Raw genomic sequence first — 25,234 nt, forward strand, 5'->3', positions numbered from 1 at the left:
AACACTTCGTGAATGTTTTAAGATGAGATGAACACATAAAAAATGAAGAGGATAACAACTGAAATCCGATTACGAAACGTATCTGTTTAAAGCAGAACGTTTTAACTCTTTTTTTACATGTAGGGGCCTCCAAAAATGTTTCCAATTATTACTTTTTTTCTTCAACAAAGAGGTAACAGATCAATTCATCCAAGACGCTGGGGCTGGTGTAAAAATAACAGTCGAGTAAATGTTGTCCATTTTTCTTTTCACTTGCCACAGCCGCCACTGATAAAGCGTTTCGAAAAGAGGGAGGAGCTAAGAAGTTAGAATGGTTTGAAACAGGGAAATGGGAAATACGCTTAGCGTATGGGTAAAAGGTTTTAAAAAGCAATACTTAAATATTGTGTTGCATTACTTACCGCTTAATGGTTCTATGGCCAGCCAGATTTGACGCATACGCAAAGCAAATAAAAAAAATACTTAAAAATAATTCTCGCCCAATAATGAATAGACATGCTCTGACAGCGTATTGTATGCTTACTTAGCGTTGGGTAAAAAATCAACATATTAAGGAAAAATAATCATTACTATGATATCATACAGTTTGCAGCTTTTTAACCGTTTCGTCCCCTTTCAATTAAATTTGACACTTCAATGCGCACAGTTAGTTTTCTCCCTCTCGTTCACTCATTCTCACCGCACCTTCTCATTGTTTGACCCAGTATGGTGGTTAGCTTGGGGGGGTTCGGCGGTACAGGCCAGGCCGAGGACTTGTCGAAGAAGCCCTTTCAACAAGTCTTTTTGTAATAGCCTTGAACGATGAAGCGGTATACTCCGTCCATAGGTTAACCCGCCACCGGAGTCTTATATGTATTTCAGTCGATAAAGGCGCCAGCCTTCACACGACAGGACCGGGGTTCAAATCCCACCCAGATCGCCTCCCAATAAGCAGGGCTGACTACCTTGCTACGGGTTCTTACCCTAGTCGAAATCACTGAATACCAGAAATGGCAAGACGAGACTGTAGAGATTGAGATATGCGGAAAGTCTCAAAATATTTTATGAACAGAAAAGGGAAAAAAGGAGTCAGGATAGCTAATTATAAAAATATTTTAATTTTTCTTTTTTATTTAATTAATATTACGGACAGACGCCGAACTGTCAAATTATAAAAATAGTTATATCAAAAATCTAAGCTATAAATTATAATATTATAATCAAATCTTGCCCGTCGGGAAAACAGCTAGGATAGCAGGATTTGATATATACATAGTGCGAGTTAGAAAGGTGACGAAAAATGTCGTGTACAAAAGCAGTGGTGAAATGAGTACCGAACACGACAGAGACCTCTGTCTCTGTTGTTAGTAGTGTTAAGAAAGAAGAAAAAGCGTAGTTAGCAAATTTACGAAGAACTAACTACCAGTGTGGAGTAAGACGGTATTGGAGCCAAAAGCAAATATAAACATTCCAAAAAGTACGGTCCGGAAACTGGAGGTCATTATTTAGGAATGGTCTATCGGTCTGTGGTAAGTGTAAAGTTGCGGTTAACGTAGTAGATTCCACCGAAGGATTGACCCCAAGAAGAGTGGTCATTCCTAAATCTTCGCGCCGGTTATGGCGTTCCAACCTTATTCATATCGAACTGTAGGCTTCTTCCTGGATTAACCACGGCGGTGGACCTCCGTTAGCTGCAATTACGCATTCTCCCAATTACGCGAATGGTTTCTCAAAAACGCTCGAGTTACACTGAAGGCCTTTGCCTGGGCGCTAGGACAAGTTTTCAACGGTGAAGTCTTAAAATTTGCTTGCCATGGTTTTAGTTGCACGTTGATTTCATACGTCGTTGTTTTAACCCATGACGACTTCAGTTGGGAGATTTCTCAAGTGAAGAATAGTTGTCATATCGATGGACTAGACTGTACGATTCAGATACCGATAGTTGAAGATGAATTGTAAGGCTTTTTGCGGAACCTATTGTAGACGAGGGCGTAGTTCAGCTCTGATAAAGTTGTACAGAACAAGTGATTTTCTCATTAGTTCTTTGTATAGCAGATTTTCATCTTCTGGAGATCTCAGCATCATGAACGTGCTTTCTATGAGACTCGGCCCATGTGACCCATAAACAAGTTTCTCGATGGCGTATACAGCATTTGTACGACTTTTAGAATTTGGTAGTCGAAAATCTCTCCTCCATCCATCCTATCATTGTTGGCCACAAATCCCCGCGCCAACATGGTTTCATTCCCAAACGCACAAATTCCGCCAACCTTATGTGTCTTGTATGCTCTGCTCTATCGAACATGGTATCCGGTCGTCCAAATGACGCCGTATACACTGACTTCAGTGCTGCCTTTGACAGTGTTCCTCTCGATCTGCTGATTGCCAAACTCGAAACACTTGGTATCGGGGGTCGATTACTCTCCTGGCTGAAGACTTACCTGCTTTCGATATCGTATAGAGTTAGAGTTTCTTCTTGTCTTTCCGACTCTTTCATAGGTTCCTCGGGTGTTCATCAAGGTAGCGCCCTTAGTCCTATTTTATTTCTGTTATTTGTTAATGACTGTATTTCCATCCTTCCCGCCGAAAGTTTCCTGTTTTACACAGATAATCTCAAGGTCTTCCTTCATGTGTCCTCGTCTGCTGACTGTTGTCTTCTCCAATCTGTACTAAATTCCTTCTCTGTTTGGTGTCGTAAAAATGTCCTACTCCTGTTCCCCGAGAAGTGTTGTGTGATCTCGTTTTCCCGATCCCTTGCGATTCCGTTTAGCTACACCCTCTGTGATACAGTTATGCGTCGTGTATCCTCTGGAAATGATCTAGGTGTGAGGGCTCGACGAGACGCTGTCCTTCAGTTCCCACGTTGATTATGTTATCAGCAAGGCTAAATAATTACTAGGTCTGATCGTTAGGCTAACGTCCCAAATCCGCGATCCCCTCTACTTGAAGTCCCTGTACTGCGGTTGGGTGCGATATTCCTTGGAATACGCGGCTGTAGTCTGGTCCCACGCTCTACTGCGATAGCCAGACTGATGAGTGTTCAGCGCAAATTCACTCGTGTAGCTTTTCGTTAGTTCCTTACCGGTTATCATCTTGCTCTCCCTCCCTATCCAGTCCGTTGCCGTCTTCTTGGGCTAGAAATCATTGAGAAAAGGCATTTCCATATCCGTGCAAGCTTCATTGCAGGTCTCCTGTTAAATGAACTTGATGTCCCTTCTCTCCTTTCTGCCATCCCTCTCTCCCTCCGCAATAGACCTCCCCTTTGAATCGCATCCCGCCACACCCGCTACGGTTCGAACGATCCTCTGCTACCTAATCCTGCTATCTATTGGCATTCAATAACTGCTATCACCTGTTCGACTGTAATGTCCCACTGTCTCGTTTTCGTGTCCGTCTTCGTGAAGCCTCTTTGCTTGCCACCTAATCCTGATGTCATCCTCGCTTTTAATAATAATAATAATAATAATAATAATGTATGTATGTATGTATGTATGTATCCCGGCCAAGCTTACCAGGCTTGTAAGAATGACAATGGCCAATATCACATGCCAGGTGAAGGTTGATGGAAAACTCTCAGGGCCCTTTGCTACCACTGATTTACGCAGGGGTGACGTACAGATAGGTGACCGCACCTTCGAAGTCGTCCAAAACTTCACCTATCTGGGGTCAAAAGTTAGCACCGACAACAACATTGATGTTGAGTTATGTGCAAGGGTGCTGGCTGCCAACCGGTCATACTACAGACTGAGGAAACTTCTCCACTCTAAATACCTGTCGCGACGGACGAAGCTCGGACTGTACAAAAGTCCCAGTACTCACATACGCCCTTGAGACATGGACTCTGTCCAAAACTGACGAAGCCCTCTTAGCCGCGTTCGAGAGGAAGATGCTCAGAAGGATTTATGGTCCCGTATGTGTGGAAGGACAATGGAGGAGCCGCTACAATGACGAGCTCTACGAGCTGTACGATGATCTCACTACCGTGCAGCGCATTAGACTCGCCAGGCTCCGGTGGGCTGGTCACGTCATTAGAATGACATCGGACGACCCAGCCCGTAAAGTCCTTTTAGGCCGTCCACACGGACAGAGGAGGCGTGGTAGGCCCAAATTGAGATGTAGTGATGGCGTTGATGGCGTTGGAAGACGACGGCGCTGAACCGTGAGCGGTATCAAGGATTGTTGCAGCAGGTCAAGACCGCAAAGCGGTTGTAGCGCCTGATAAGTAAGTAAGTAAGTATGTATGTATGTATTTGCTTTTATTGCTTGCCTTAAAGGCTTAACAAAACACCCTTACATGCTAAAAAACCTAATCAAACTTAACCTAGTACCTTGACGTAACTTAATTAACTTGATCTTACCTAGTAGACCAGGTGAAGAGGGGAAAGTGTTATGACGAGGAAAACATACGGGAACGGAAAGAGGACAACGAGAGGAGGTAATCAAAAAAATGGGAAAAGGAATTGAAGGAGCGGATAGCACGAACTAGCGGATCGCGCCTACCCACTGATGTACGACGAGGGGGTATAATAATAGCATAAGCTTACTTTCTTCGTAGATTACAGTTGTTACTTTGAACATTCTTTGAATTCCACTTTTGAGATAGTCAATTTCGTACCTAAGCTCCATCCAACTCCCCTTCGACGTTGACCATTTTCATCTAATTGTAAAGGTTGTTAGCAGACCAACGATTACCAACGTTGAAGTAATTAACCGTTTCAAAACTTCGATTCTAATGGATAGGTTTTTTTTCCATTTATCATATAATTTGTGACTTGCAAGAAGTTTCTTTCGTTTGTGAAAAGCACGTTGTTTGCAGCAAAATATGTAATCAATCCCTTTATAGTGTAATCCCTAGTGTTTCCCAGGACTTGAGCTGAAAAGTTAAATAGCATGATTACTATAAATTTCGATAAATTTTGGAACAATACGCCGAGACTCTTTATAAAGCACATTCGCCTTGTTTCCAAAGACTTAATCATTTGTGGGATTGCAGTAGCTACCCTTGTGCTAGCTGGTAAAACATCATAATTCCATGTATCTTCTTCTTCGTTAGCACTACAACCTCGAGAGGAAATACAACCTGCCATTTCTGGCTTTCTGTGGCTTAATTTTACCCGTAGTAAAGTAGTCAACCCTACGTACGGGGAGGCGGTTTAGATGTGATTTGAATCACCGGCGCCGTTATCGCCTTGGCCATCGGACCGCCCCATGGGGGGTGTATGAGGAAAAATATTCTTACTTTTCATCCTTTGGATTTTATTTGGATTTAGAACATTGGATTTTAAAAATACAGGTAGACATCCTATTTCTTTCCTTTTTTGTAATTGATGCCTTAACAAATGATTTTTCATTTATTATTTTGGAGCCCTTTAGACGAATATCTCCGAATTTGTCTTTCTTTGGCTCATGGCCATTGATATCTCTGAAAACCTTTTTTTCAGATTTTATTAGTCGTTTCCATTTCTCGGCTGGTCCTCTCTAGCGTCAGATTTAAGTAGTGTTGGGAATATTGCTGAAAAAAGGAACGGTACGGAACAGGTTCATTTTTGGATTGGATTGGAGAGGATTCGAACGTAAACGTAGGATGCAAAAGTACTTATTGAGAAGATCAGATGAATGTTGGGTCCCGTTTGTGTGGAAAGACAATGGAGGAGTCGCTACAATAAAGAGCTCTTCAAGCTGTTCGGTGATCTCACGTATCAAGGATTTCCTGGTGGAATTTCAACCCAAGTTTTGCCGTGTGAAGATTAGCTTTTTATTACCTTTTTATCATATCAAAACTAAAGGTACGTGGCATTGGTTATGAGTATGAGTTATTTAAAGAGCATTGTGAGATCGCTATGATACATGACTAATGCACCACATGCTAATCTTTATTCTCCTAGTCCTATTTTTTTTTTTCAATCTCACTATATACAGTCATGGCGTCATGGCCTGATCAGTGAAGAAATGAATAAGTGTTCCCGTAATGCTGCACAATATAAAATGAAAACAGCAAGAAGTTAAGAAATACAACCAAAGTTCATCCGTGAAAAAAATTAGTTTGAGTGACTACCAGTCAAACATCCTCATTAATGTTGGGTAAGATCTGGTAAGAATACGATATTCATGTGCGCAAAACTAACGTATCCTAGGTTAGTTATCCATAACAAAGGCATCGAACACTCTCTCTCTCTCATTAAGCATCCTTTCAAGCTTCCTCTGTACAGAGGCGGGTCAACCTAGGAGCGGAATGAGCGACTTCGGGTTGGTCGCTCGGCCTCGTCGGTTAGGAGGGTCTCTTCGGCGAGGGATATCCTGTTGTTTCCCTCTAATATCACAATTACAAGGACCTCAACTGAAATTCTGCAATATCTTGACCCGCCACTACCTCTATATATTTTGTTATTTTTTAATAGATTGAAAGACTTTTTATTCTGACATCCTCGTGTAACTTTTGTGTTATTTATTACAAATTTTATTTGTTTCATTTAAACTCGAAAAGTTCTACATTTTCTTTTATGCAACTGTATGCAATTATTTGCCATTACTTTCGGATGTTAATATTTAGTTACTGGTCATTGTTGACCTCTGTGTGTGTTGAGAACCTCTGTTCACTATGCCTGTTCTGCTGCTTTATACCCATCAATAACATCAACTCTAAGGGCTGCCAAACGCTTCTCGATTTCTCTATCAAAGTCAGGTACATTATTGACATTGTTTTCGACGGTGGATGTAGCAGGGATTGCCGGATAATCTTTTTTATCGATTTTGCTCTCTGCTAATTTAATATCAATCAGGTCTCCTAGCTCCCGCTCAAGCTCTAGCTCGTCGACATCGTCTTCTGCAACTGTGCTGATCATTGATAACATTTCGTTATGCTGTCCTAAAACATGTTTCATTTCATCCATAGTTTCATCTAGCTGATCGATTGTAATACCTGCAGATTCGTATGCACTCTTTAAGGCGCTCGTACCTAACTTATATGCTTCTATTACGTTTTTGTCAGATTGGCTGTTATGAATCTTTAGAAGTAAAATTTGAAGATTTTCCAACGCACTTATTTTGCCTTGCATATGTTTTTCGAGAGTATGTTTCTTCTTTAAGTAGGTTTTTGCCATTTGCTTACGCCCGTTTTTGATATATTCTCGAACTTCATCCATTGTTTGGCTTATGTTACGTTCAATCGTGTTAATGTCTTTCATTAATCGTTTTTCACTCTGCTCGAGATCGTATATGGATTTTTCTATGCTTGTTATGGGTTGAGCTGCTAGATTCGCTCCAGCAAATTTAATAAGCACCGTGCTGCTTTCCCCACTTGCCATTATCTGTTTTGTCAAACGACCCCTATTTTCGAGTAATATCATAGCTGGTTCAACACCCTGTCGCGTAATGTTTGATGTTTCGGCCAGTAACGTAATCAAATCATCGTACTGCAGTAACTTGTTCTGCAATCCGCGTTCGTTGATTGCATTCTCAATAGCTTTTGCATGTTGCTAAAAAACGAATAAGCGATAGAAAACATCATTATTTTCAAACAGCTTAATTTACTTACTTCTGCAACAGCCGTAACAATAAAATTTTCATTTTCATTAATATTGGTCGAACCGATTACGCTGCCAATCACCGCTTCATATCCCCAGGAGAGTGGAGCTTGTATCAATTTCGATGCTGTCCACAGGTTAAATCCAAATGTTCCAGCGTGCCGTTGTACTTTGTATTGGCTCTCTTTGCATAGCTCACCTTTCGCTAACATGTCCTCTATTACGGTATGCAAGCAGTAAGGAACGGTACCATTTCTTCGAAACTTTTCCTTCAACATGACGATAGACACTATGCTTGATCCACACTCAGTGCAATATGAGAAAATTAAGTCCTTCCAAAACTTCATTTTCATATCGTAACTTTCGGCGTTTAGCTGCCTTGGCCGGAATTCGGCTAAGAGAATGCCCATACGTCTATCATCCGACCAGCATGCAGGTAGGAAGGAAGTGTCGGTACGCATTTTCAGCATTTCGTCTTTGGCAACAGTTTGTTGTCCCATTGTAGGATTGGTGTTGATGAGTACACTTGTTAAGATGACTATCGCTCGGTGCTAATAAATGTTGGAACAGATATTTTGTAAACGCACGATTACACAGTTCACAAACAGCTTGCTGAGCAGAAACACGGACATGCAGTGTTAATTCAATGTTTTTGTTGTGATTCACGCATCCCAGTTGACGTACAGTGCTGGGAGCTAGTGATGGGATTTATAATGTTTCGATTCGAAATCGATCCGGTAAGTAGGTTCGCAACTGGTTCCCGAGGCGGAATCAATGCCGAAACATTGTTTGGTAAACATTTCAGTTTAAATTGTAATTGTAAAAATTCTTACAATTTTTTTTTTTTTATTCATAAAGAACGGCCTGGCCGTATTGCTAAATTTTTAAAATTTATTGTACGCATAATTTTATCAATTTTCGTCAATCAGCACGTGTTTGACAGCACGCTTTCCGACAAAGTGGTTAGAGGTAGGGTGTGTGTTTTGGGATTCGGTTTTAGCATTTTGTCGGATATCAGATGGATGTTTTTAAAATATGCATTTACATACATGTATAACTGGGTCGAAAAGCAAAACCAAAAAAATAAAGAGTCTCTTAAAAACAGTGTGAAAGTGTTTCTGTGAAATGTGTCGTAAATTCTACCTAGATTTATTTGTAGTCGAAATTACGAAATAGAAGCGCACCCTAATGACAGCCACACCTCTTTTCCTATTCACTTTGATTTTTAGCTGTCAAATGATACGTCGTGTAGGAACGAGGCTTCATAAACGCCATTTTAGAAATTTTGCGATCCGTGCTGCTGCTGTAGGAAAAGGCGAATGTAAAAGCGTGTTTCATAGAAAATTGTTATCGTAAAAAGTTAAGTTCAACTTGCGAAGATTCCGTTCGGTCGGATAGGTGTGACAACGTTGGTAAAGTAAGTTTTTATAAGATCTGTGTCTTGCGAATACAATGGTGCGAATGCGAAGTGCTGGGAGTAGCTGATAAAATGGTAGTCGCAGTAAGGTTTAACGCAATCGGATTTCGTTGGCATGAACTAGCTTTTTAAGGTGTTTTACAAAACTGTAAACTTTCTTCGCCACATGTACATAGCTTGTAGTTTTTGGGATTCACAATCTTCGTGTGCAGTGAAAGTAGTTCCGCCACCCTCAAGATTCTGAAAAAGAGGTAAAACGTATGTAAAGTAGCTCGGAAATAAAATGAACATTTATGAGTGCTTTGCGACAGACTCTGGGTACGAGGGTGTTCGTGTGTATATATGTGTGTGTGTGTGCGCTTGTGTGCGTGTGTGTGTATGTGTGAGAGAGAGAGAGTGAATAATTCTTTTTTGTTCAGGGTTCGAACGTCGGCATTTTCGTCGCGAGTGTGTGCGTGTGTATTTAAGTTTGCGAGAAATTGGAATTCTACTTAAATGGAACCATAGAGCGGAGGTTTCTCGATTTGATGGAACATTTCTATGCTTATTAATCAATTTTCGCATCGAGTGATTTAACTGTTGCGAGGTAGCGATTGGAACTCTACATTACCATCGTTTTTTGTGTGTGAAAAAAACTTTCTGCTAAAGCCAACCAACACATCAGCCATGTGATGAACTAGATAGAACGTTTGCCCGTGAGTGCGTGTGTAGTTGTGCGATGCATGGCGAAGTTATATATTCATTTTTATAAAATCGAGCAAGTGAGCGGGGAGCAAGAGATCGAACGAAAGAGAAAGAGAGAAAAGTGAAATGATTTGAAGCCCATCTACAAAATCTCTCTATGATCAAAGCTGAGTCACGAACATTATGGACCTTCTGTATTCTGCATTATCTTTTTTCTTTGAAATATAGCACTTATCGTGTACCTTTCTGTAAATAATGTTTATTCTTTGTTCCTTTTCCGACAGTTTACAGTGTAATTAGGATACTACTGGATACTTGTGCCGAAACGCGTACTGTGGCCCCTTAGTATTTTTTGAAAAGCGACGAAACTTTCATTCGTATTTAAATAGTGTAATCCTGCCGGCTGTATTCGCTTTACGCGTGTGAAGAATTCCAATAGTGAATAAATCGACGTATTTCAGTATTTTTGATCAACGTACGTGGCAGGGGTATTACAGGTGAGCATTTTTAGCCGCACATTTGTTGTAGATTAAAATTGTTTAATTTATTTTTGATTTTAAGATAATTGTAAATAGGCATGCTCTACGCTGCCATTGAAGGTAGTAGTTAGGTTCACTTCAGCTGGTCGTGTATTTGTACAATATAAGTACCGTTTCAAGCTCTGCCATCGAGAGAACTTGGTGTGAGCATGTGTGTAACGGTAAGAGTTCTCAAATATGATATGAGTATGAGAGAAAAGGCTATTGAATTAACTGATGTTAAAGTATTTGAAGACAAGCATAAAATAATGCAAAGGAAACAAACATTAATTACACCTGAAGAATATAAGTTAAAGTTTCGAGTGTTAAATGAAAGGGCTCATCACTATGAGCCGAGCTGAACTGAGAGGAAAACAAAATTGCTATTACGTAGTCATTGAAATAGCTCTTCAAAGGTTCCACTCGCTTTATCAATCGAGACATTAGGTATTTATTTTCTGCAATTTGCTTACACATGTTAATAATTCAATTTATTGTTCTTTTTTTGTACAGAATTTTGTTATATTTTATGCAATTGCAAATTAGTAAAGTTACAGTAATTTTTCTAAAAATCTTTCCTCATGTAAAAATAAACCTCTCTCCCGCTGTCGTAAATCGTTAAAAATCTCTTGTTCTTCATCTCCTTTTGGTCCACTATTTCTGGCTTCTTGCTTCCTTCCAGTACTGCCATGTGAAAGAACGGTGGCGCTTCCGCTTCTACCTCTGGACCACATGGTTCGAATCTATGCCAGAGTATGGCGAGTATTTGGTTTTATGCATAGTGTGGAGCTGACAATATCTTCTACGCTTTACATTTTTATAATTTTTTTTGCATTTTGAATTTTGTCTATGTTTTTACAACCTGATGTTTCGATATTACTAGAATTGCTACACATAAAGTATTTGCTTTTCGTTAGAGTTTGGGTGACTTGATTGTGGCGTCACAACGTAAACTTGGCGATTTCAAATCCCATTTAGGCTATTTACCCATACGACAAACCAACTTGGAGCGGACCGGTGGTTTAATAATTTACCCATACGACAAACCAACTTGGAGCGGTCCGGTGGTCGAGGCTATTGCAGTGGCGATTTTCACACGGCACTACCGGGGATCAAGTCCCATTTAGGCCGCCTCCCCTTACGAGGAGCTACGGGTAAAATCAATCACGGGAAGTCAGAAATGGTGCAGGATGCCTCAGAAATGGAGGTTGTAGTGCCTAACAAGAAGAAGAAGAATACCAATTGAATCAAAAGTCAAGGTAGCCTTCATTGTAAGGTAGAACGATCCGAAAATTTCAAAGAGAAAAACTCAATAAATTGAAAAAAAAAATCTGGCCAAGCTTGATAGGGTGACAGAGAATGTTGATTGAGCTATTGTTGAATTTTTATTAATTCTTTGTCTCTGGTTCAATTACACGTAAGGATGCCAATGTAGCTAATCTTCTCAACGCCTCCAACAACGGTAACATCCGAACAATTGGAAGAATAATGTATACGATTGAGCCTATTAATATTTCGATGAATTTTCCAAGTTGACCTTATAAAGACGGTTTATATTTCATTATGAAATATGGATGTAATTGTCTGGTAGTTATATGTCTCATATGTTCTAAAACCAAATCCCCTAAAGGGGAGCCAGTGTTCCGAAAAGTTAATAAGCTTCTCGTTAAACTCCAGGGGAACTTGAAACTTTTGCGTCAAAAAGATTTTTCGATTTGGCCCTTTCCTTCAATCGTCCTTGGATTGTTAAATGTAAAGTTTCTGTTTTCTTGCTTCGTTAGTAAAAAAAATAAAATTCTTAATGGCATAAATCCAAAGTTAAATTTTGTGTTTTGTGCTAAATTAATATAAAACTTTAAATAGTAAAATAAAAATGTTAGAATGGTAAAGTAAAGTGAAATAGAAAGCTGCAAAAAATCAACCAAAATGCTATGGATGAGTGAGCAAATTATCTAAATTAAGCAAGCAGTTGTTGGACTGTAGCACTAAAAGCATGTCAAACATTACATCCCTGGATCTGAATACCATGTTTCTGTTAACTGAAATATTCTGAAACCATAAATAAATTAAATTTCATATTATTCTTCGTATTTTTCACCCAGGTCGTGAGATATAGAACAGCAACACCACTTCAAAGGAAAAAAAAACAATAGTGCTAACAACAAACTACACAAAGCGACAAAACTACTTGTTTTGCTAATGAAGATTTTCTGGCAGTATGAACACCTTGGGGGGAACTAGGGGGGAGCGTAATGCCAAGCCCAAATTTGCCGCATTAGATATCAATAAGCTCTACATAACCAGCCGAGTAAGATCATACTTAATATATTAAAAAAAAAAAAACAAAAACGTGATGTGACATTTATGCATATCTTTTTTTAGGGCGAATCTTTAGAACCTTCATCCCAAAAAAGTGCTGTTCCGCGTAAACATGGTATGCAAAGCTTGGGAAAGGTGCCTACGGCTCGTCGTGCACCGGCAAATCTTCCATCGTTAAAGGCTGAAGTTGGCAATCCTGGTGAACAATCTGGTACATGGATTAGCGATCATATCGAAGGACAAAACCTCACCAAGAGTTCAAGTGATTTGCTGGACCGGAATACCGCTTCCCCAAACCCGTCAGTCTCTAACAGTAGCATCCAACAACAAACAGCATCGCTTACTAATTCAAAATCTTGCGAATCATCATGGAATACGGTATAGTAAATGATTTTTCAATGAATTTCGAATTGCTCTAATTTTGTCTCTAACGTTTATTGTACAGAACGAGTTCCCCTCTTTGGACGGCACTGGTTCGTATGGCGGAAATGTCACCAGCAAATCTCAACAATTCCAAGATCCTCATCCAGGAGGCTCTCAGTCGATAATGAGGCCACACAACGACACGCAGTTTCGCATACAGCAAAAGGGTTCGAATGTTCGGGGAACAGTGTCGAATGTTGCAGCAGAAGATGTAGATGGTGGCGGCGGCGGCGGCGGTGGTGGAAACAACCTAAGTGGATCAACTATGGCGACCAATTGCCAATCGCCTCCATTGCCCCCTCAATTCAGGGCGCTTTTACCACCGTTTATGCAACGAGGAAGCGACAGTGGTTTGTCAGGAAACGAAAACGAAGGAGGATCTTCTTCATTGCCAACTCCGTCAGCGGCTTCCCACCTTTCAACATCAGCAATGAGCAGTGATGCGAAAAACAACAATATTGTACCCAACGCAAACAATAATGGCAACAATTTGGATAACAGCAAGATAAGCAGCAACAGCGGTAACAGTGGCAAAAGAAGTAACAACAATGAGGGTTCCGGTATTAGCAATAGTACTTTCGGCACCGTGAACACTGCGACGAATGTAACAAAACTATCAAACCAATTCCCGCAAAAACAGCCGCCAAGCTCGGCGCTGCATTCTCAGCAACAGCAAAACAATCGTATCGGTGGTGGAAACAACTTTTCTTCAATGTCTACAGCTAGAGGGGGTCGTGTTGTTAGAGGAGCAAGTGGTGCAAGCAGCAATGCTGGCAGTGAAGGAAGCGCAGAAAGAGCAAGTGGGGCCGGCTATAATGATAATTATCAGCATGCAAACCGCCGCGGGGGCATGAATCATCAACCTCGATATGCTAATCGTAGCATGACGGGTGCAGGTGCTGGAAATTACAACAGTTCAGTTGGTCATGTGCGAAGTGATGGAGGTGGAGGAGCTGGAGGTCATGTTGCAGCGTCTGGCAATGCTGGTAGTCCCAGCGGATTCCACGAGGACAGTCGCAATTCACATCCGCCGTATGGATCAAATGTTGTAGCCGAACAAGAGGTTGTGGTGCGACCCATCATACGCGACGAAGAATTACAGAGGTTGGAAGCAATTGCTAAGGACGAAGGATGGGCTAAAGATTACGAATTTGATTACAATCAGAAATTGGAATTTTCGGATGACGAATCGGAGATCAATTCTGCGCCAACTGCTGTAAAAGAAAAGCATGCAACGTCAGTCAAAGAGGACACTTTTGAAAAACGTGCTTTAGGACCGAACGCCGAGAAAGAAACAGATTCCGAAAAGGTTGACAGGAATAATCGTGGTCAAGAGCATGTTGCTACTGGGCCAACAGGACACAAGGAAAGAGAATTGAAACAAGATCAAGAAAGCAACTCGGTACAAGCAAACGTTGGCAGTGGTATGCGTGGTGAGGGAGCTATGATCAACGTTATTACTCCCGGTGGCTTAGATGCAGCAGAAGCTAAGGAGCGCATTAAACAACGACGGGAGGAGGATCAACGGCGAGAAATTGAGCGCAAACAGGCTGCCGCTAGGAAATTACAAGAGCTGGAAGAAAAGCTAAGTCGAAAAAAGAACGATGATACGATTGATTCAAAACCGGGCACTATTGATAAAGGTAGCAATGTCGGTGTGAACGTTTCTGTATCTGCTGCTAGCAATGTCCCTTCGACCAATACTAGAATGGAAGAGGAGAAATCTGGGGAAGGTGTCGCTGAACACTCCAGCGAACGTACAATATCGATAAAAATTCGAGGAAAAAGTGGCGAACGTGCAAATGTAAAAGAAATAAGATACGATTATGGAGCTGGCGGCGGTGCAGCACGGCATGATCGTGACGCAGGAAACCTTGTCGGAGGAAGCACTGGTACAAATTGGGACATGCCTGGATTTTCCAAAACCTTTCAATCAAATCTGCCCCCGAGGTTCCAAAAGCGTAAACTGGAAAGAAACACATCCGGTAGCAATTTGTCCACGAATGCTAATAATACTGCTAGTAATCAAAATGTATCGCGAATAACTAACAGCTACTCATCATCTGGAAGCACCGGTCCTGCGGGCACTAATTCAGGAAGCGAGATTAAAAGTACTATACCGTTTGCACAACAGTATGATCCACGATATATTCATAACCAGCAGACATATGGACGGGGCGGAACTGCAAACGCAATGTCAAACTCTCGCCGAAGTTTAACGACAACATCAGGTGCTTCAATTCGCGATCGCGATGAACGCCAACGGCAGCAGTATGATACGCGTGACACGCAAACTCAACGTGAGGCTACAAAAGAAAAAACAGATATGACTGAAGATAATAGCCGCTTTGATGTTGCATTTGGCGGTGCAAGTCAAGACTTGGCTAGCAATCAGACCAAGCAGAATACTGGTGGCCGTATTACACCTCAGTTGGCGCGCAGCTTATCAGAATCATCTAATCGTAAAACTAGTATTTCAAGTGATGAAAATCATCATGCCGTTGGTCATCATCCTCATCATACATCATCGTCTACGCACAATTCCGGAAGCGGTGTAACAAAAGCTGGAAATTATGGACGCGAAAAATCATGGGAAACGGAAGCGGAAAAAGGCTCTACCGCGTCTTCACCTGCATCGTTCAGTGGCAGTGAGCGTCACCGCGAAATACCACTGCGTTTTGATAATGACCAGCCGAAACAGATACTGCATCGCGTGAAAGAGGTGACTTCGCAAGTATCGGACGTGGTCAAGGAAGATAAAATTGCAAGCAAGCGTATCGCCAAGAGTGAAGAATCTGAAGAAAGTCAGAAGGATGCAGGGATTGAAAGCGGCGATCATTCGATATGCGACAGTGTTGCCACATTACAGGATAGCAAAGCAAACATCGCGATTGACGCTACAGATCCTGACAACAATCCGGTTGACACTGTTGCTGCAGCCGAAAAGCTCAACAAAATATTCCAAGCAGAAGAAGCATCCTCTTTTGGAGCCGTGGAAGCCACCACTAAAGAGAATGTGGAAAATGAATGCTCAAAAGATGTAGCGCACTTCGATGCTTCACATCAATCGAGAATTCTGTCCGGCACAGACGATAAAAAGCAGTTGGCAACATCGTCAGTTACGACGGTAGGGGCGTCATCGCAGCAGCATAATGGCAAAAAGAAAGGTGTACCATTGATCCAACAACAACAGCACCCTCGAGATAATCGTAGACATGACACCCGCGGCGGCTCACGTGGTGGTAGTTACAGTGGGGGATACCATCGCGCAGATGTACCGGGATCCTCTTCTACTATGCGAGGTGGAGCAAGCAGTTGGAACAGAGCTCGAGGAGGTAATAGAGTCGGTGTGGGCAGCCGCAGCTACAACCAAGACTACTGGAGCGAATCAGAATTTTCTGAGGAAGGTTTTGACGAACAGCCAAAACATAATTTGCACCAAAAGAATTACAACCATTCTATGATGGGAATTGCCGGGGTACAGAGTACAGATACAGGTAACGCGGCTTCAAAGGAAGGTTTTGTACCGCGTGGTGAACCATCAAGGCGTGGCAGAGGCGGTGGAAATGTTGGTTCAACTGTAGTCGTTGCTAGCTTATCGAATACTGCCATTCGCCAAAAGCAACAACATGCGCCCTTCGCTGGATGTGGTGTATCTTCAATGGATGCTGCTGGAAGCATAAGTAAAAAAATGGAAGGATATGGTCCCCCAAGTTCGAAGAGTCCATTCGGAGGGGGAACTGTCAACAGTGATGATAGAAACACAAAACATCGTGTTGGCGATAGTTTGAGCAGCAATGCTTCTGCTGCTTCCCCAACTAGGGACGATCGGGACGTTCAAAAACGGCCGAGACCGATCTCTTTCACAGATGCTGGTAAGGGAACGGAAGATGTTCCGTCGTCGATCGATCATGAAAAGCTCTGTGCGTTAGCAGGCGAAGGAAAACCTGGTGCGATAGAAGTTCGTAACGATGAATCTCATTTCACAGAGGATAATCACGCATCTCAAAAATCTGGTGGCCGATCCAGCGTAACGGATAATCCTATGACGATGGAAAGTAGCGATGCATGCGCTGCAAAACAAAGTGGAACTTTGATGGAAGATACGAAGGCAAAAACTAAGGGCATCATGACTCCGATCACCGGCAAAATCGGTAGTTCTTTGGCAGTACAGCAACAGCCTAAAAGCGTGACCAGTTTGCCAGGAGGGAATACTAATATTGCTGCGAATAATAACTCATTGGACAGTAATGTACCCAGTACTGGAAACGTGAGAGGAGCTGGCAACAACCTTTCGGTGACGCGCAAGCAACAACAGACTGTGTCGCGAGGTCAGGGAGCTAAGCTTTCGAACTCTGATACTTTAACCGATATATCATCTGGTTCAAACGTCACTCAAGCAGTTCCAACTTTAATGACCATCAACAATAGTGGAAATAAGGCAGCTGCGAACATGGTTGCTCGTCCGACAACAATGGGTATTGAAGGAGAACGATCGTCTCACTTGCAACAACAACAATCTGTAACAGATAAACTGGCTGCAACTTCTCCAGTTAATAATGCCAAGACTGATAATGATAAGCATAATCTAGATGGCAATACTCCTCCAGTAAATACGATAATATTCGAAAACACTAACTACAAATCGGGCGTATCTGTGGCTGGTCGGAGCGGAAGTTCTTCAAGCCCAGTAGTTGGCGATTGTGGAGGAGTTGGCGGTGACACCACTATAAATAGCTTGCGACGCCAACAAAGTGGGAATAGTGTCACCAATTTTGGATCGAAAGTAAATACAGGAATTATGAACGAGAAGATGGCGGGAGCAGCTGCGGGCGTTGTAGGAGCGCTTCAATCTATAACATCGAGCGCATCAGCACATCGTCCGATAGCTTCGCCAACAGTGACAACAGCAAACGAAGGTGGCTTGCAGCAGCATAACATCGTGGGTAGTTCACAAAGAACTGCACTTTCGACGGGTGTTCCGAAGCAACAGCCATGTAACATAATTGCAAGCTCGCTCCAAGGAATTCCGTTTCAAAAAAGTGAGAGCGATTACAAGGATATTAAATCATATGCCTTTGAGACTGATATTAGCCATTTAATCGATGGAGACAAAGGCATTCAGCAGCAATCATCAGTATCTGCCGGTTTATGCTTATCAAAATCAATTGACGCAGAAGGAGGTGGAAGTAACCATGGAGGAGGAGTTGCAGCGTCTGCAAAGAACATGATTTCCCCGTCAACTGCCGATTTGAACATGAAAATAGCGAGCGTAAAAAAGGTTTGGGAAATGCCAACTGTACCAGAACAAGCGGGGTCGGTAGTAAATGCCGGCAGTAGCAGCAGTGGTAACCGGGTCAACGTTGCGAACGAACACGCAGTTAGTGGGGACGGAAGTGGTGTTGGCAGTGGAAGCAATGTTCATCTGAAATCTAATTTCGTAAGGGGTCCACATCACGTATCCCATCAGCCACAATATCAACATCCGCATCCTGGGGGTGCCAATCATCACGCTCACCAAACGCACGGGGCGCATCCGTCTTATGCAGCTGCTTTTGGAGCGGATTCGGATTCATTGGTGGATCATTTCAATAATTCCAACAGTGTGTGCAATGTGTCCGGCGCTGCGGCGGGATCTAATAACGGATGCGACATAAATGCTGCTATCAATCTCAACAATGATTGCAGCGACAGTTCTGGTGGAGGATATAGTCTAAGTCATCATCACTCGCAGCAGCAAGCAGCAAAGCCTCATCAGCAGCAAACACAACCACACCAGCTGCAGCAGCAGCAGCAGCAGCAGCAGCAGCAACACCAGCAAGAATTACAACATCAGCGACAATCACATAACATGCCGGAGCCATCTTCCCAGCAATCTTCTCAACAACAACATGGTCAGCAACCGCAGAAACAACTACAGCAGCATCAATCGCAACACTCACTACAACAGCACTCGCAGCAAATACAACGCCAGCAACAACAGCATAAGGAACAGCCGCCAAATATGCAGCAACTGCAGCAGCTGCATCAACAATCGCAGCAAACACAACACAAATCGCAAACACAGTCCCAATCCCAACAACAGTCGCAGTTGCAAACGCAACCTCCATCGCAATCACAGCCTCAATCGCAAACGCAAACCTCTCAAGCGCAGTCGCAAGCCCAGTCGCAATTAAAGGCACAGCAGCAATCGCAGCAAATGCCCCAACAGCTCACTCAGTCGCAGCCACAACAGCATCCGCATCAGCATCAGCAACAGCATCAGCCACCGCATCCGACACACAAACAATCGCCACTTCAACAGCAGCTGCAACAGCATCCGGTGCAACAGCATCCGCAACAAATGCAACAATCGCACCACCAACAATCACTACAGCTGCAGCATCAACAGCAGACACAGCAATCCCAGCAGCAACATGTTTCCTCTGTCGGTGTACAGCAGCAGCAGCAACAGCAGCAGCAGCATCAGGCAGCAGTGGCCGTCTCGCTGGGTCTAAACAAACAACACCCAGTGGCCGATGCGCTGGCAGCGGCAGTGGCCGCAAATGTCAACGTTTGTAAGGTAAAGCCTACACAACAAAACAACAGCAGTGGCATGCATCAGTCGAGCAGCATGGGCTTGTCGCCTCCGCCACAAATGCAGAGTGGATCCATACCTTCCGCTCCGCAACCCTTCTATCCGGCACAATATGGAGTGTCGGCCATACCGTCGCCGCCAGCGGTGCTGTACAATTCACCCGCGGTCGCTGCTGCTGCTATGAACTCACAAGGTGGTTTATACAATGCATTCCAAATCGAACCGAGCGGCCGTTCGCAATTTTCACAGTTCCCAGGACACTATGGCACTTCTGGGACCGCTGGTCCGTATAACGCGTATATGACAACGCCGACCAATATGCAAGCCGGTCCTACTCCCGAGATGTTCCAAAGTCTGTCGTCTCAGTTCCGGATGGGCTCGGTACAGTCGCCGTACAACCAAACTACGCAAATGGGCAATCCGAACACAATGCTCATATCGTCCAACAATAGTTCCCTGATGTCGTCGTCCGTAAAATCTTCCACGCAGCAGATCGGTGCTATCGGGCAACCGAAGCCCAACGGGGGTGGATCCGTCAGTCAGCCGCCGTACGGTCAGCAATATCTGAACATGTTTCCGCCAGCTCCACTGCAGAATACGGCAGCTAACTACTATTCAGGGTCGGGCGGCAACCAAACCGCATTTTTCGGCACAGCTGCAGCAACGGGCGCCGGCACACAGAATGCGTACGGTATACCGGCGGGGGCGGTAGCGGCATCTAATATGTTTGGCAGCCACGGTGGGCAGAACCCTTCCAACACTCCACAGCCTCCACCTCCTCAGCAGCAGATGCCGAACTATTCATCCCAGTTTTTAAACTCGCCACTTTTAGCTGCAACAAATCCAGCAATGAACCAGCAACAGTATCGTGGAGCGCCAAATAATAGTTCTCAGCATTCTGGAGCAAATGCAGCGGCATACATAAAATCGAACCAATCGCCACAATCATCCCATATCCAGCAGCAACAGCAGCAACAGCAACAAGATACTGTGAGTTATTATTCATTCTATCACAAGTAGGCTGGTAGCGCTCTATGCCTGCATTACAATGTTATGCATACGGTTACGGCCATGTATACAACAGAGTAGGGTAGTCAGAAACAACCGAGCATTAGTTGACACGGATGATGAAGCTTACTATTATAATCGCTTCTATATAGAGTTATCTTTGTGCTTAGTGCTATCATCCCAGTCCCTGTTTTTACGTTCATTCGGGGGTATAGCTAATTTTGGTAACATTCTAATGATGGGTTTGGCTTCCGCACAGTCAAACACAGTACAGTTACAGAATAATTGATATTTGTAAGGCTTGTATGTTTATTTTTACCTTTTCCTCTTATCTTCATTACAACAACAACCACAACACAAAAAAAATGGTATAGGAGTACGTCAATAAACTGTGTGTAAAATGCACTTTATTTCTTTTAGTAAATGGTCTGTACAATTTTCCCGAAACAAGAGAGAGTAAAGGGGCGATCAAATGTTTTCTTGAGTTACTGCTACTGAGATGACAACAAATTTATGATTTATTTTATTGTGATTTTAGTGAGGGGTCCACAGTAAACATGATAAGATCTTTATAGCGATTAGCTCGTAAACCGAATCCGCTCGAAGCGACTGGCAAAAACTTGAAAGATGTACGCTTCATCACATATATTGTTTGCCTTTTAAGCCACACCATGATTTGAATCACTATCATTATTGCAATAAATATTGTTTTATCGTCCTCAAACATTATTTCTTTCTTTATTTTGGTTAGTGGAGTGTGTAGCTATCAAGTTTTAAGTTGTTATTACTGACTGACACCACGGGGGACGGTTCTTTCCGCAGAGGCGATAACGGCGCCGGTCTTCACACGGCAGGACCGTGGTTCAAATCCCATCCAGAACTCCTCCTCCCCGTACGCAGGGCTGACTACGGTTTGCTACGGGTAAAATCAAGTCACAGAGAGCCACAAATGGCAGGACGGGGAGACCTCTCGAGGTTGTAGTGCCAGGGAGAAAGAAGAAGAAGACTAGCTCCTAACCGGTGTCGTAACGGCCAAAATATGCACCATGGCACCAACAATCGCAAAACTCTATATTCAGTTGGGTATTAGTGCGATCAAAACGACTTCACGGACAAAACATTGTAGGATGTTTGTACACCTTGTAAAGCGAGGAACCATATTCGACTCACTGTTTGTGAGATGCGCTTGATCTCGACCACATTCCACACATACAGTGCACACTGGCCCGTGTGAAAAATGAATGAATGAAACATAATTAATTATAACTTCATTGCAACATATCTATGCAACACTGCTATCATATTTAACTTGATGTGGTACTGTATTTGCTGTCTGTATATGGCAACGAAAGAATTTGCCGAAAATGTTGCTTTGAAAGCGATTAAACCAATGGATTTTATTTTAAACTCTTTCTGCCAGACAACAGGTAGGGGTTTCAATCATGCGTGTTTCTTTTACAGAAGATGAATAGCAGAAACTGTTTGTTTTATTGTTTTGAAAAGCATCAAATACGGTCTGGTATGTATGTATGTTTCAAGGAAAAAGTAAACAATTTAAATTAATAATGTATAGGAACCTTAGTTAGGGGTCGATTGAACGTGCAATAACACATTCTGCATTCCGATGCATGATTCTCGATGCCATTATTTTAATACTTGGGCAATTGAGATCGAAAGAGACTAGAATTGTATCTGTTATTGGTTGCACAATGTTTATGAATTAGTTGTGCAGCGGCGGTCCTCCAATAACGATAGAGTGTGGCCGATCTTCTCAGAGCTGGACGCGGTATCCAATCGCGCAATTCGGAACGTCTCCCTCATATTCAGCTACGGGTAAAATCAACCCAAGGAAGCCAGAAACGGCGAGGTTGTAGAGCCAAAGCAGTAGAGGAAGGCGTTGTGCAGTATTTAACGTGTGACCGTGTTTTGTTCCGTGAGCTGTTTTGTAATTCTCCAATCGTATGCATTTGTTCACAAGTTTCACGTTTCAGCGGTAAGAAACATTTGAGAAATGTTCCTCCTTCCATGAATTGTATTTTTTTTCGGTTTACCGCTTTGGCTGGTTACAGTTTTGATAGTGTCAGAAAAATTTCCTCACAGCAGATGAGACAGATTGATTTTTATCAATCAATAGGTCGTCTGTTGTTGCATTTTAAACGTTGTATCGTTTAAATCATTACAACATTACACAGCAACATTAACATTTACAAAAAAGTTTAGTTTTTGAGCATATAATACAAGCTCATTTGTGACATCAGTACGAAACTTATCTCAATGGATTTCACTAGTCTCACAGCTTTTCAAACCCTTACCTAGTGATTGCTGGAAATGTCCAATGTCTTATTTGGTATTATGTATTTGCGAAAAAACAGCGCTTTCCCTTGTTTCTGATAAGAATACGCATTTATTTGTATCTCAGAATCCAGATTTTGTTTTACTTTATCTACCAGTTGGTGGGTACAGCTTTTGAGAATACAATACAATTTTGGAATAAAATCTACTTGCTCATTTTACACGTTTGGTTTGACCTTCTTCTTCTTCTTCCTTGGCACTACCAACCTCGAGAGGTCGCGGCCTGCCATTTCTGGCTTTCTGTGACTTGGTTTCAACCGTAGCAAAGTAGTCAACTCTGCGCACGGGAAGGCGTTCCGGATGGGATTTGAACCCCGGCCTTGCCGTGTGATGGCCCAGTCTAGTTTAATCATTGACGACGGTTTGACGGTTTAACGTGTTAAAGTTAACGGGAGGGATAGAAGGCAAGGCATTGTTATTCCGATAAGCATAGGTTTACGTGTTAATATGGCAATAGAAACAAAAACACATTGCCGCTATTGTTGGTTGGACATGGATGTTAAATGTATTAGGCGTGTACGTGCAATACTGCCCCGTTCTGACCTGATCTTTCTCTGTCTTTTTTTTTTTTGTATATTTTATGCAAATTAGTGGGAACTGCAAAATCAACTAATGCAACATCAATCGCAAATTTCGAATCTGCAACAACAGGCTGCTCCACCCCAACAACTACCATTATTGTCAACTGGACCGGCGGGAGCTCAACAGAGTACGCAAGGGACGCAACTTGTATCCAATCAAAGCAGGCATACGATGCCCGTGAATCAGGCAAACAATCTGTTTGTGGGATGCGGAGGCAATAACGGCGCTTCCGGAACCGGAAATTCCATCGTTGCGAGTGGTGCAGGAAACGTAAATACAGGTGCTAACTCCATTCGTGGTTATCCACCAGCTCAAGCATCCGGTGCGTCTGGAACGCGATATCCCTCCCCGATTCAACGGCCTACGATGTTTGCACACGCACAAAGCATAGGTTTACAGCACCATCAGCAAAGGGGTAGTCGTCCTGTAGGTTACGGTCAACAGAATGCGGGAACGAATGCAGGTGGTGGCCACCAGCCGCAAGGGGGTGGACCGTCTAACGTTGCGCAGGGTGTAAATAATTCAGGCAAACATTTTTATGGTGGAAATCGTGGGTAATTCACGAGGGAAAATGACATGACAGCAGAAAGCAAATGCTAGTTTTCCATTAGCTAAACGAATACTGCAGCATACGATCTTGGTAAACCATTGACACAACTGAATGGTTTGGGGCAAACAAACGTTTTACCATTAATTGCCTACATGATTAGCTAAAATCTTAAAACTTTCTCAATTTTTTGTTCGACCTGGCAGGCTGTTGCTCTTCTACGTCTTTGAATTTGTTTCCAAAACTGCCATAGCTCTTTAGTGCGTTGTACGTTTAGCCTGAATCTAGATTGTGTTTCTACTATACATTTGTTCTGCGTCGAATGGCCCAACTACCCGGCTGAAACTGGTCGAAAATAGTTAAGACGATATGCTTTAGATTAAAACTGAATTGCATTTCTCGGAGCGTAACAGGTGATACGCTACAAAACATTAACTTTGGAGTAACAGTGTATTATTGCCAACGTGTGTGCATCAGGGCAATACGATTAATGGTACTGTTATCGATCATTCTGCTGTGCAAGCCACACTACTTTCACAAATATAAATAACCGTAACTATCGTGAAGCCGCGTTTAAAGCGCTGTACGGAATGATATTCTATCGATAACAATAAATCAAATGCATACTTATTAGAAAAGCTGCTTTAGAAGCCTGGTTGATGCGCGCTAGAGCTCACGTGGTATTATAGAAGAAAAAGAATTTTGCTTCGGGAATCCGACACTGAAAACGTAAATGCGTTAGCAGCAGGGAAGCTTAGTTCAAGATGCATTTTCTAACTTTTCCGAGCCCTGAGCATTGACCAGCCGAGCGAAGGAACGCTACCCGGTAGTACGGGAACTAATGCGTTCAAGTAAAACTGGTGGCACGATGAGAGGACAGCATATAGCAGGATTCTAGCAGTATCTTTAGTACTTAGCTATTAAAAGAAGAAAAAAATGGAACAAAATGCGACAGTACGTCACATGGTGCACATACTTGTACTGTTGGAAGGTGTGACCAACAATTAAGTTATATTCTTGTCAAACACTTAACGCACGCACTAAAACGTCTGTGCACACATTAAAGGTGAGTGTTTAAAAAGCCGTTTGCCACAGAAGAGCTAACATGGTGACATAATTTGTGTGCGTATTAATATAACTAGTTTAAAAGAAAAGTAGCACGTCACAAGGGCTCCAAACGGCAGCAAAAAAATGATTACAGTTTCTCCTGAATAAAAATGAAAATATCTTCGAAACAAATACGCGCAGACGGTCCAGTCACCAGTGCCGTGGCCCAAAAACGTTACGATGCTGGACCTAGTCTGA

At 42.7% G+C, this 25,234-nt stretch overlaps 2 protein-coding genes across 5 annotated transcripts; one reads left to right on the top strand and one right to left on the bottom strand.

Moving 5' to 3' along the window:
• Positions 1-6,413: 6,413 nt before the first annotated feature.
• Positions 6,414-8,305, bottom strand: LOC118510930 (charged multivesicular body protein 7). The gene is made up of 2 exons (XM_036053349.1): positions 7,514-8,305; positions 6,414-7,454 (listed from the first exon to the last, which is right to left on the bottom strand). The coding sequence occupies exons 1-2, from the start codon at positions 8,000-8,002 to the stop codon at positions 6,576-6,578; spliced, it is 1,368 nt and encodes a 455-aa protein (XP_035909242.1). The 5' UTR covers positions 8,003-8,305; the 3' UTR covers positions 6,414-6,575.
• Positions 8,306-8,757: 452 nt separating this feature from the next.
• On the top strand, positions 8,758-25,168 carry LOC118510928 (hornerin). 4 transcript variants are annotated; one of them, XM_036053342.1, is made up of 6 exons: positions 8,758-8,919; positions 9,888-10,100; positions 12,224-12,429; positions 12,504-12,818; positions 12,886-20,430; positions 23,392-25,168. In XM_036053342.1, the coding sequence occupies exons 3-6, from the start codon at positions 12,340-12,342 to the stop codon at positions 23,938-23,940; spliced, it is 8,499 nt and encodes a 2,832-aa protein (XP_035909235.1). In that variant the 5' UTR covers positions 8,758-8,919; positions 9,888-10,100; positions 12,224-12,339; the 3' UTR covers positions 23,941-25,168. The 4 variants fall into 4 exon arrangements, with proteins under 4 accessions (XP_035909235.1, XP_035909237.1, XP_035909239.1 ...); XM_036053344.1 differs by having other exon boundaries at positions 8,758-8,914; XM_036053345.1 differs by lacking the exon at positions 8,758-8,919 and adding an exon at positions 8,986-9,003.
• The last annotated feature ends 66 nt before the right edge of the window (positions 25,169-25,234 follow it).

This window comes from Anopheles stephensi, chromosome 3 (assembly GCF_013141755.1).
Source record: "Anopheles stephensi strain Indian chromosome 3, UCI_ANSTEP_V1.0, whole genome shotgun sequence".
In the NCBI taxonomy this organism is placed as follows: domain Eukaryota; kingdom Metazoa; phylum Arthropoda; class Insecta; order Diptera; family Culicidae; genus Anopheles; species Anopheles stephensi.

What these genes read in the sequence shown, in the direction of transcription:
- LOC118510930 (XM_036053349.1), bottom strand. Translation starts at nt 8,002, where the DNA reads ATGGGACAACAAACTGTTGCCAAAGACGAAATGCTGAAAATGCGTACC. An exon ending in TTGTTACGGCTGTTGCAGAA is followed by an intron (nt 7,455 to 7,513) that starts GTAAGTAAATTA and finishes TTCGTTTTTTAG; the next exon opens with CAACATGCAAAAGCTATTGA.
- LOC118510928 (XM_036053342.1), top strand. Translation starts at nt 12,340, where the DNA reads ATGAACACCTTGGGGGGAACTAGGGGGGAGCGTAATGCCAAGCCCAAA. An exon ending in AGCTCTACATAACCAGCCGA is followed by an intron (nt 12,430 to 12,503) that starts GTAAGATCATAC and finishes ATCTTTTTTTAG; the next exon opens with GGCGAATCTTTAGAACCTTC. An exon ending in GCGAATCATCATGGAATACG is followed by an intron (nt 12,819 to 12,885) that starts GTATAGTAAATG and finishes TTTATTGTACAG; the next exon opens with AACGAGTTCCCCTCTTTGGA.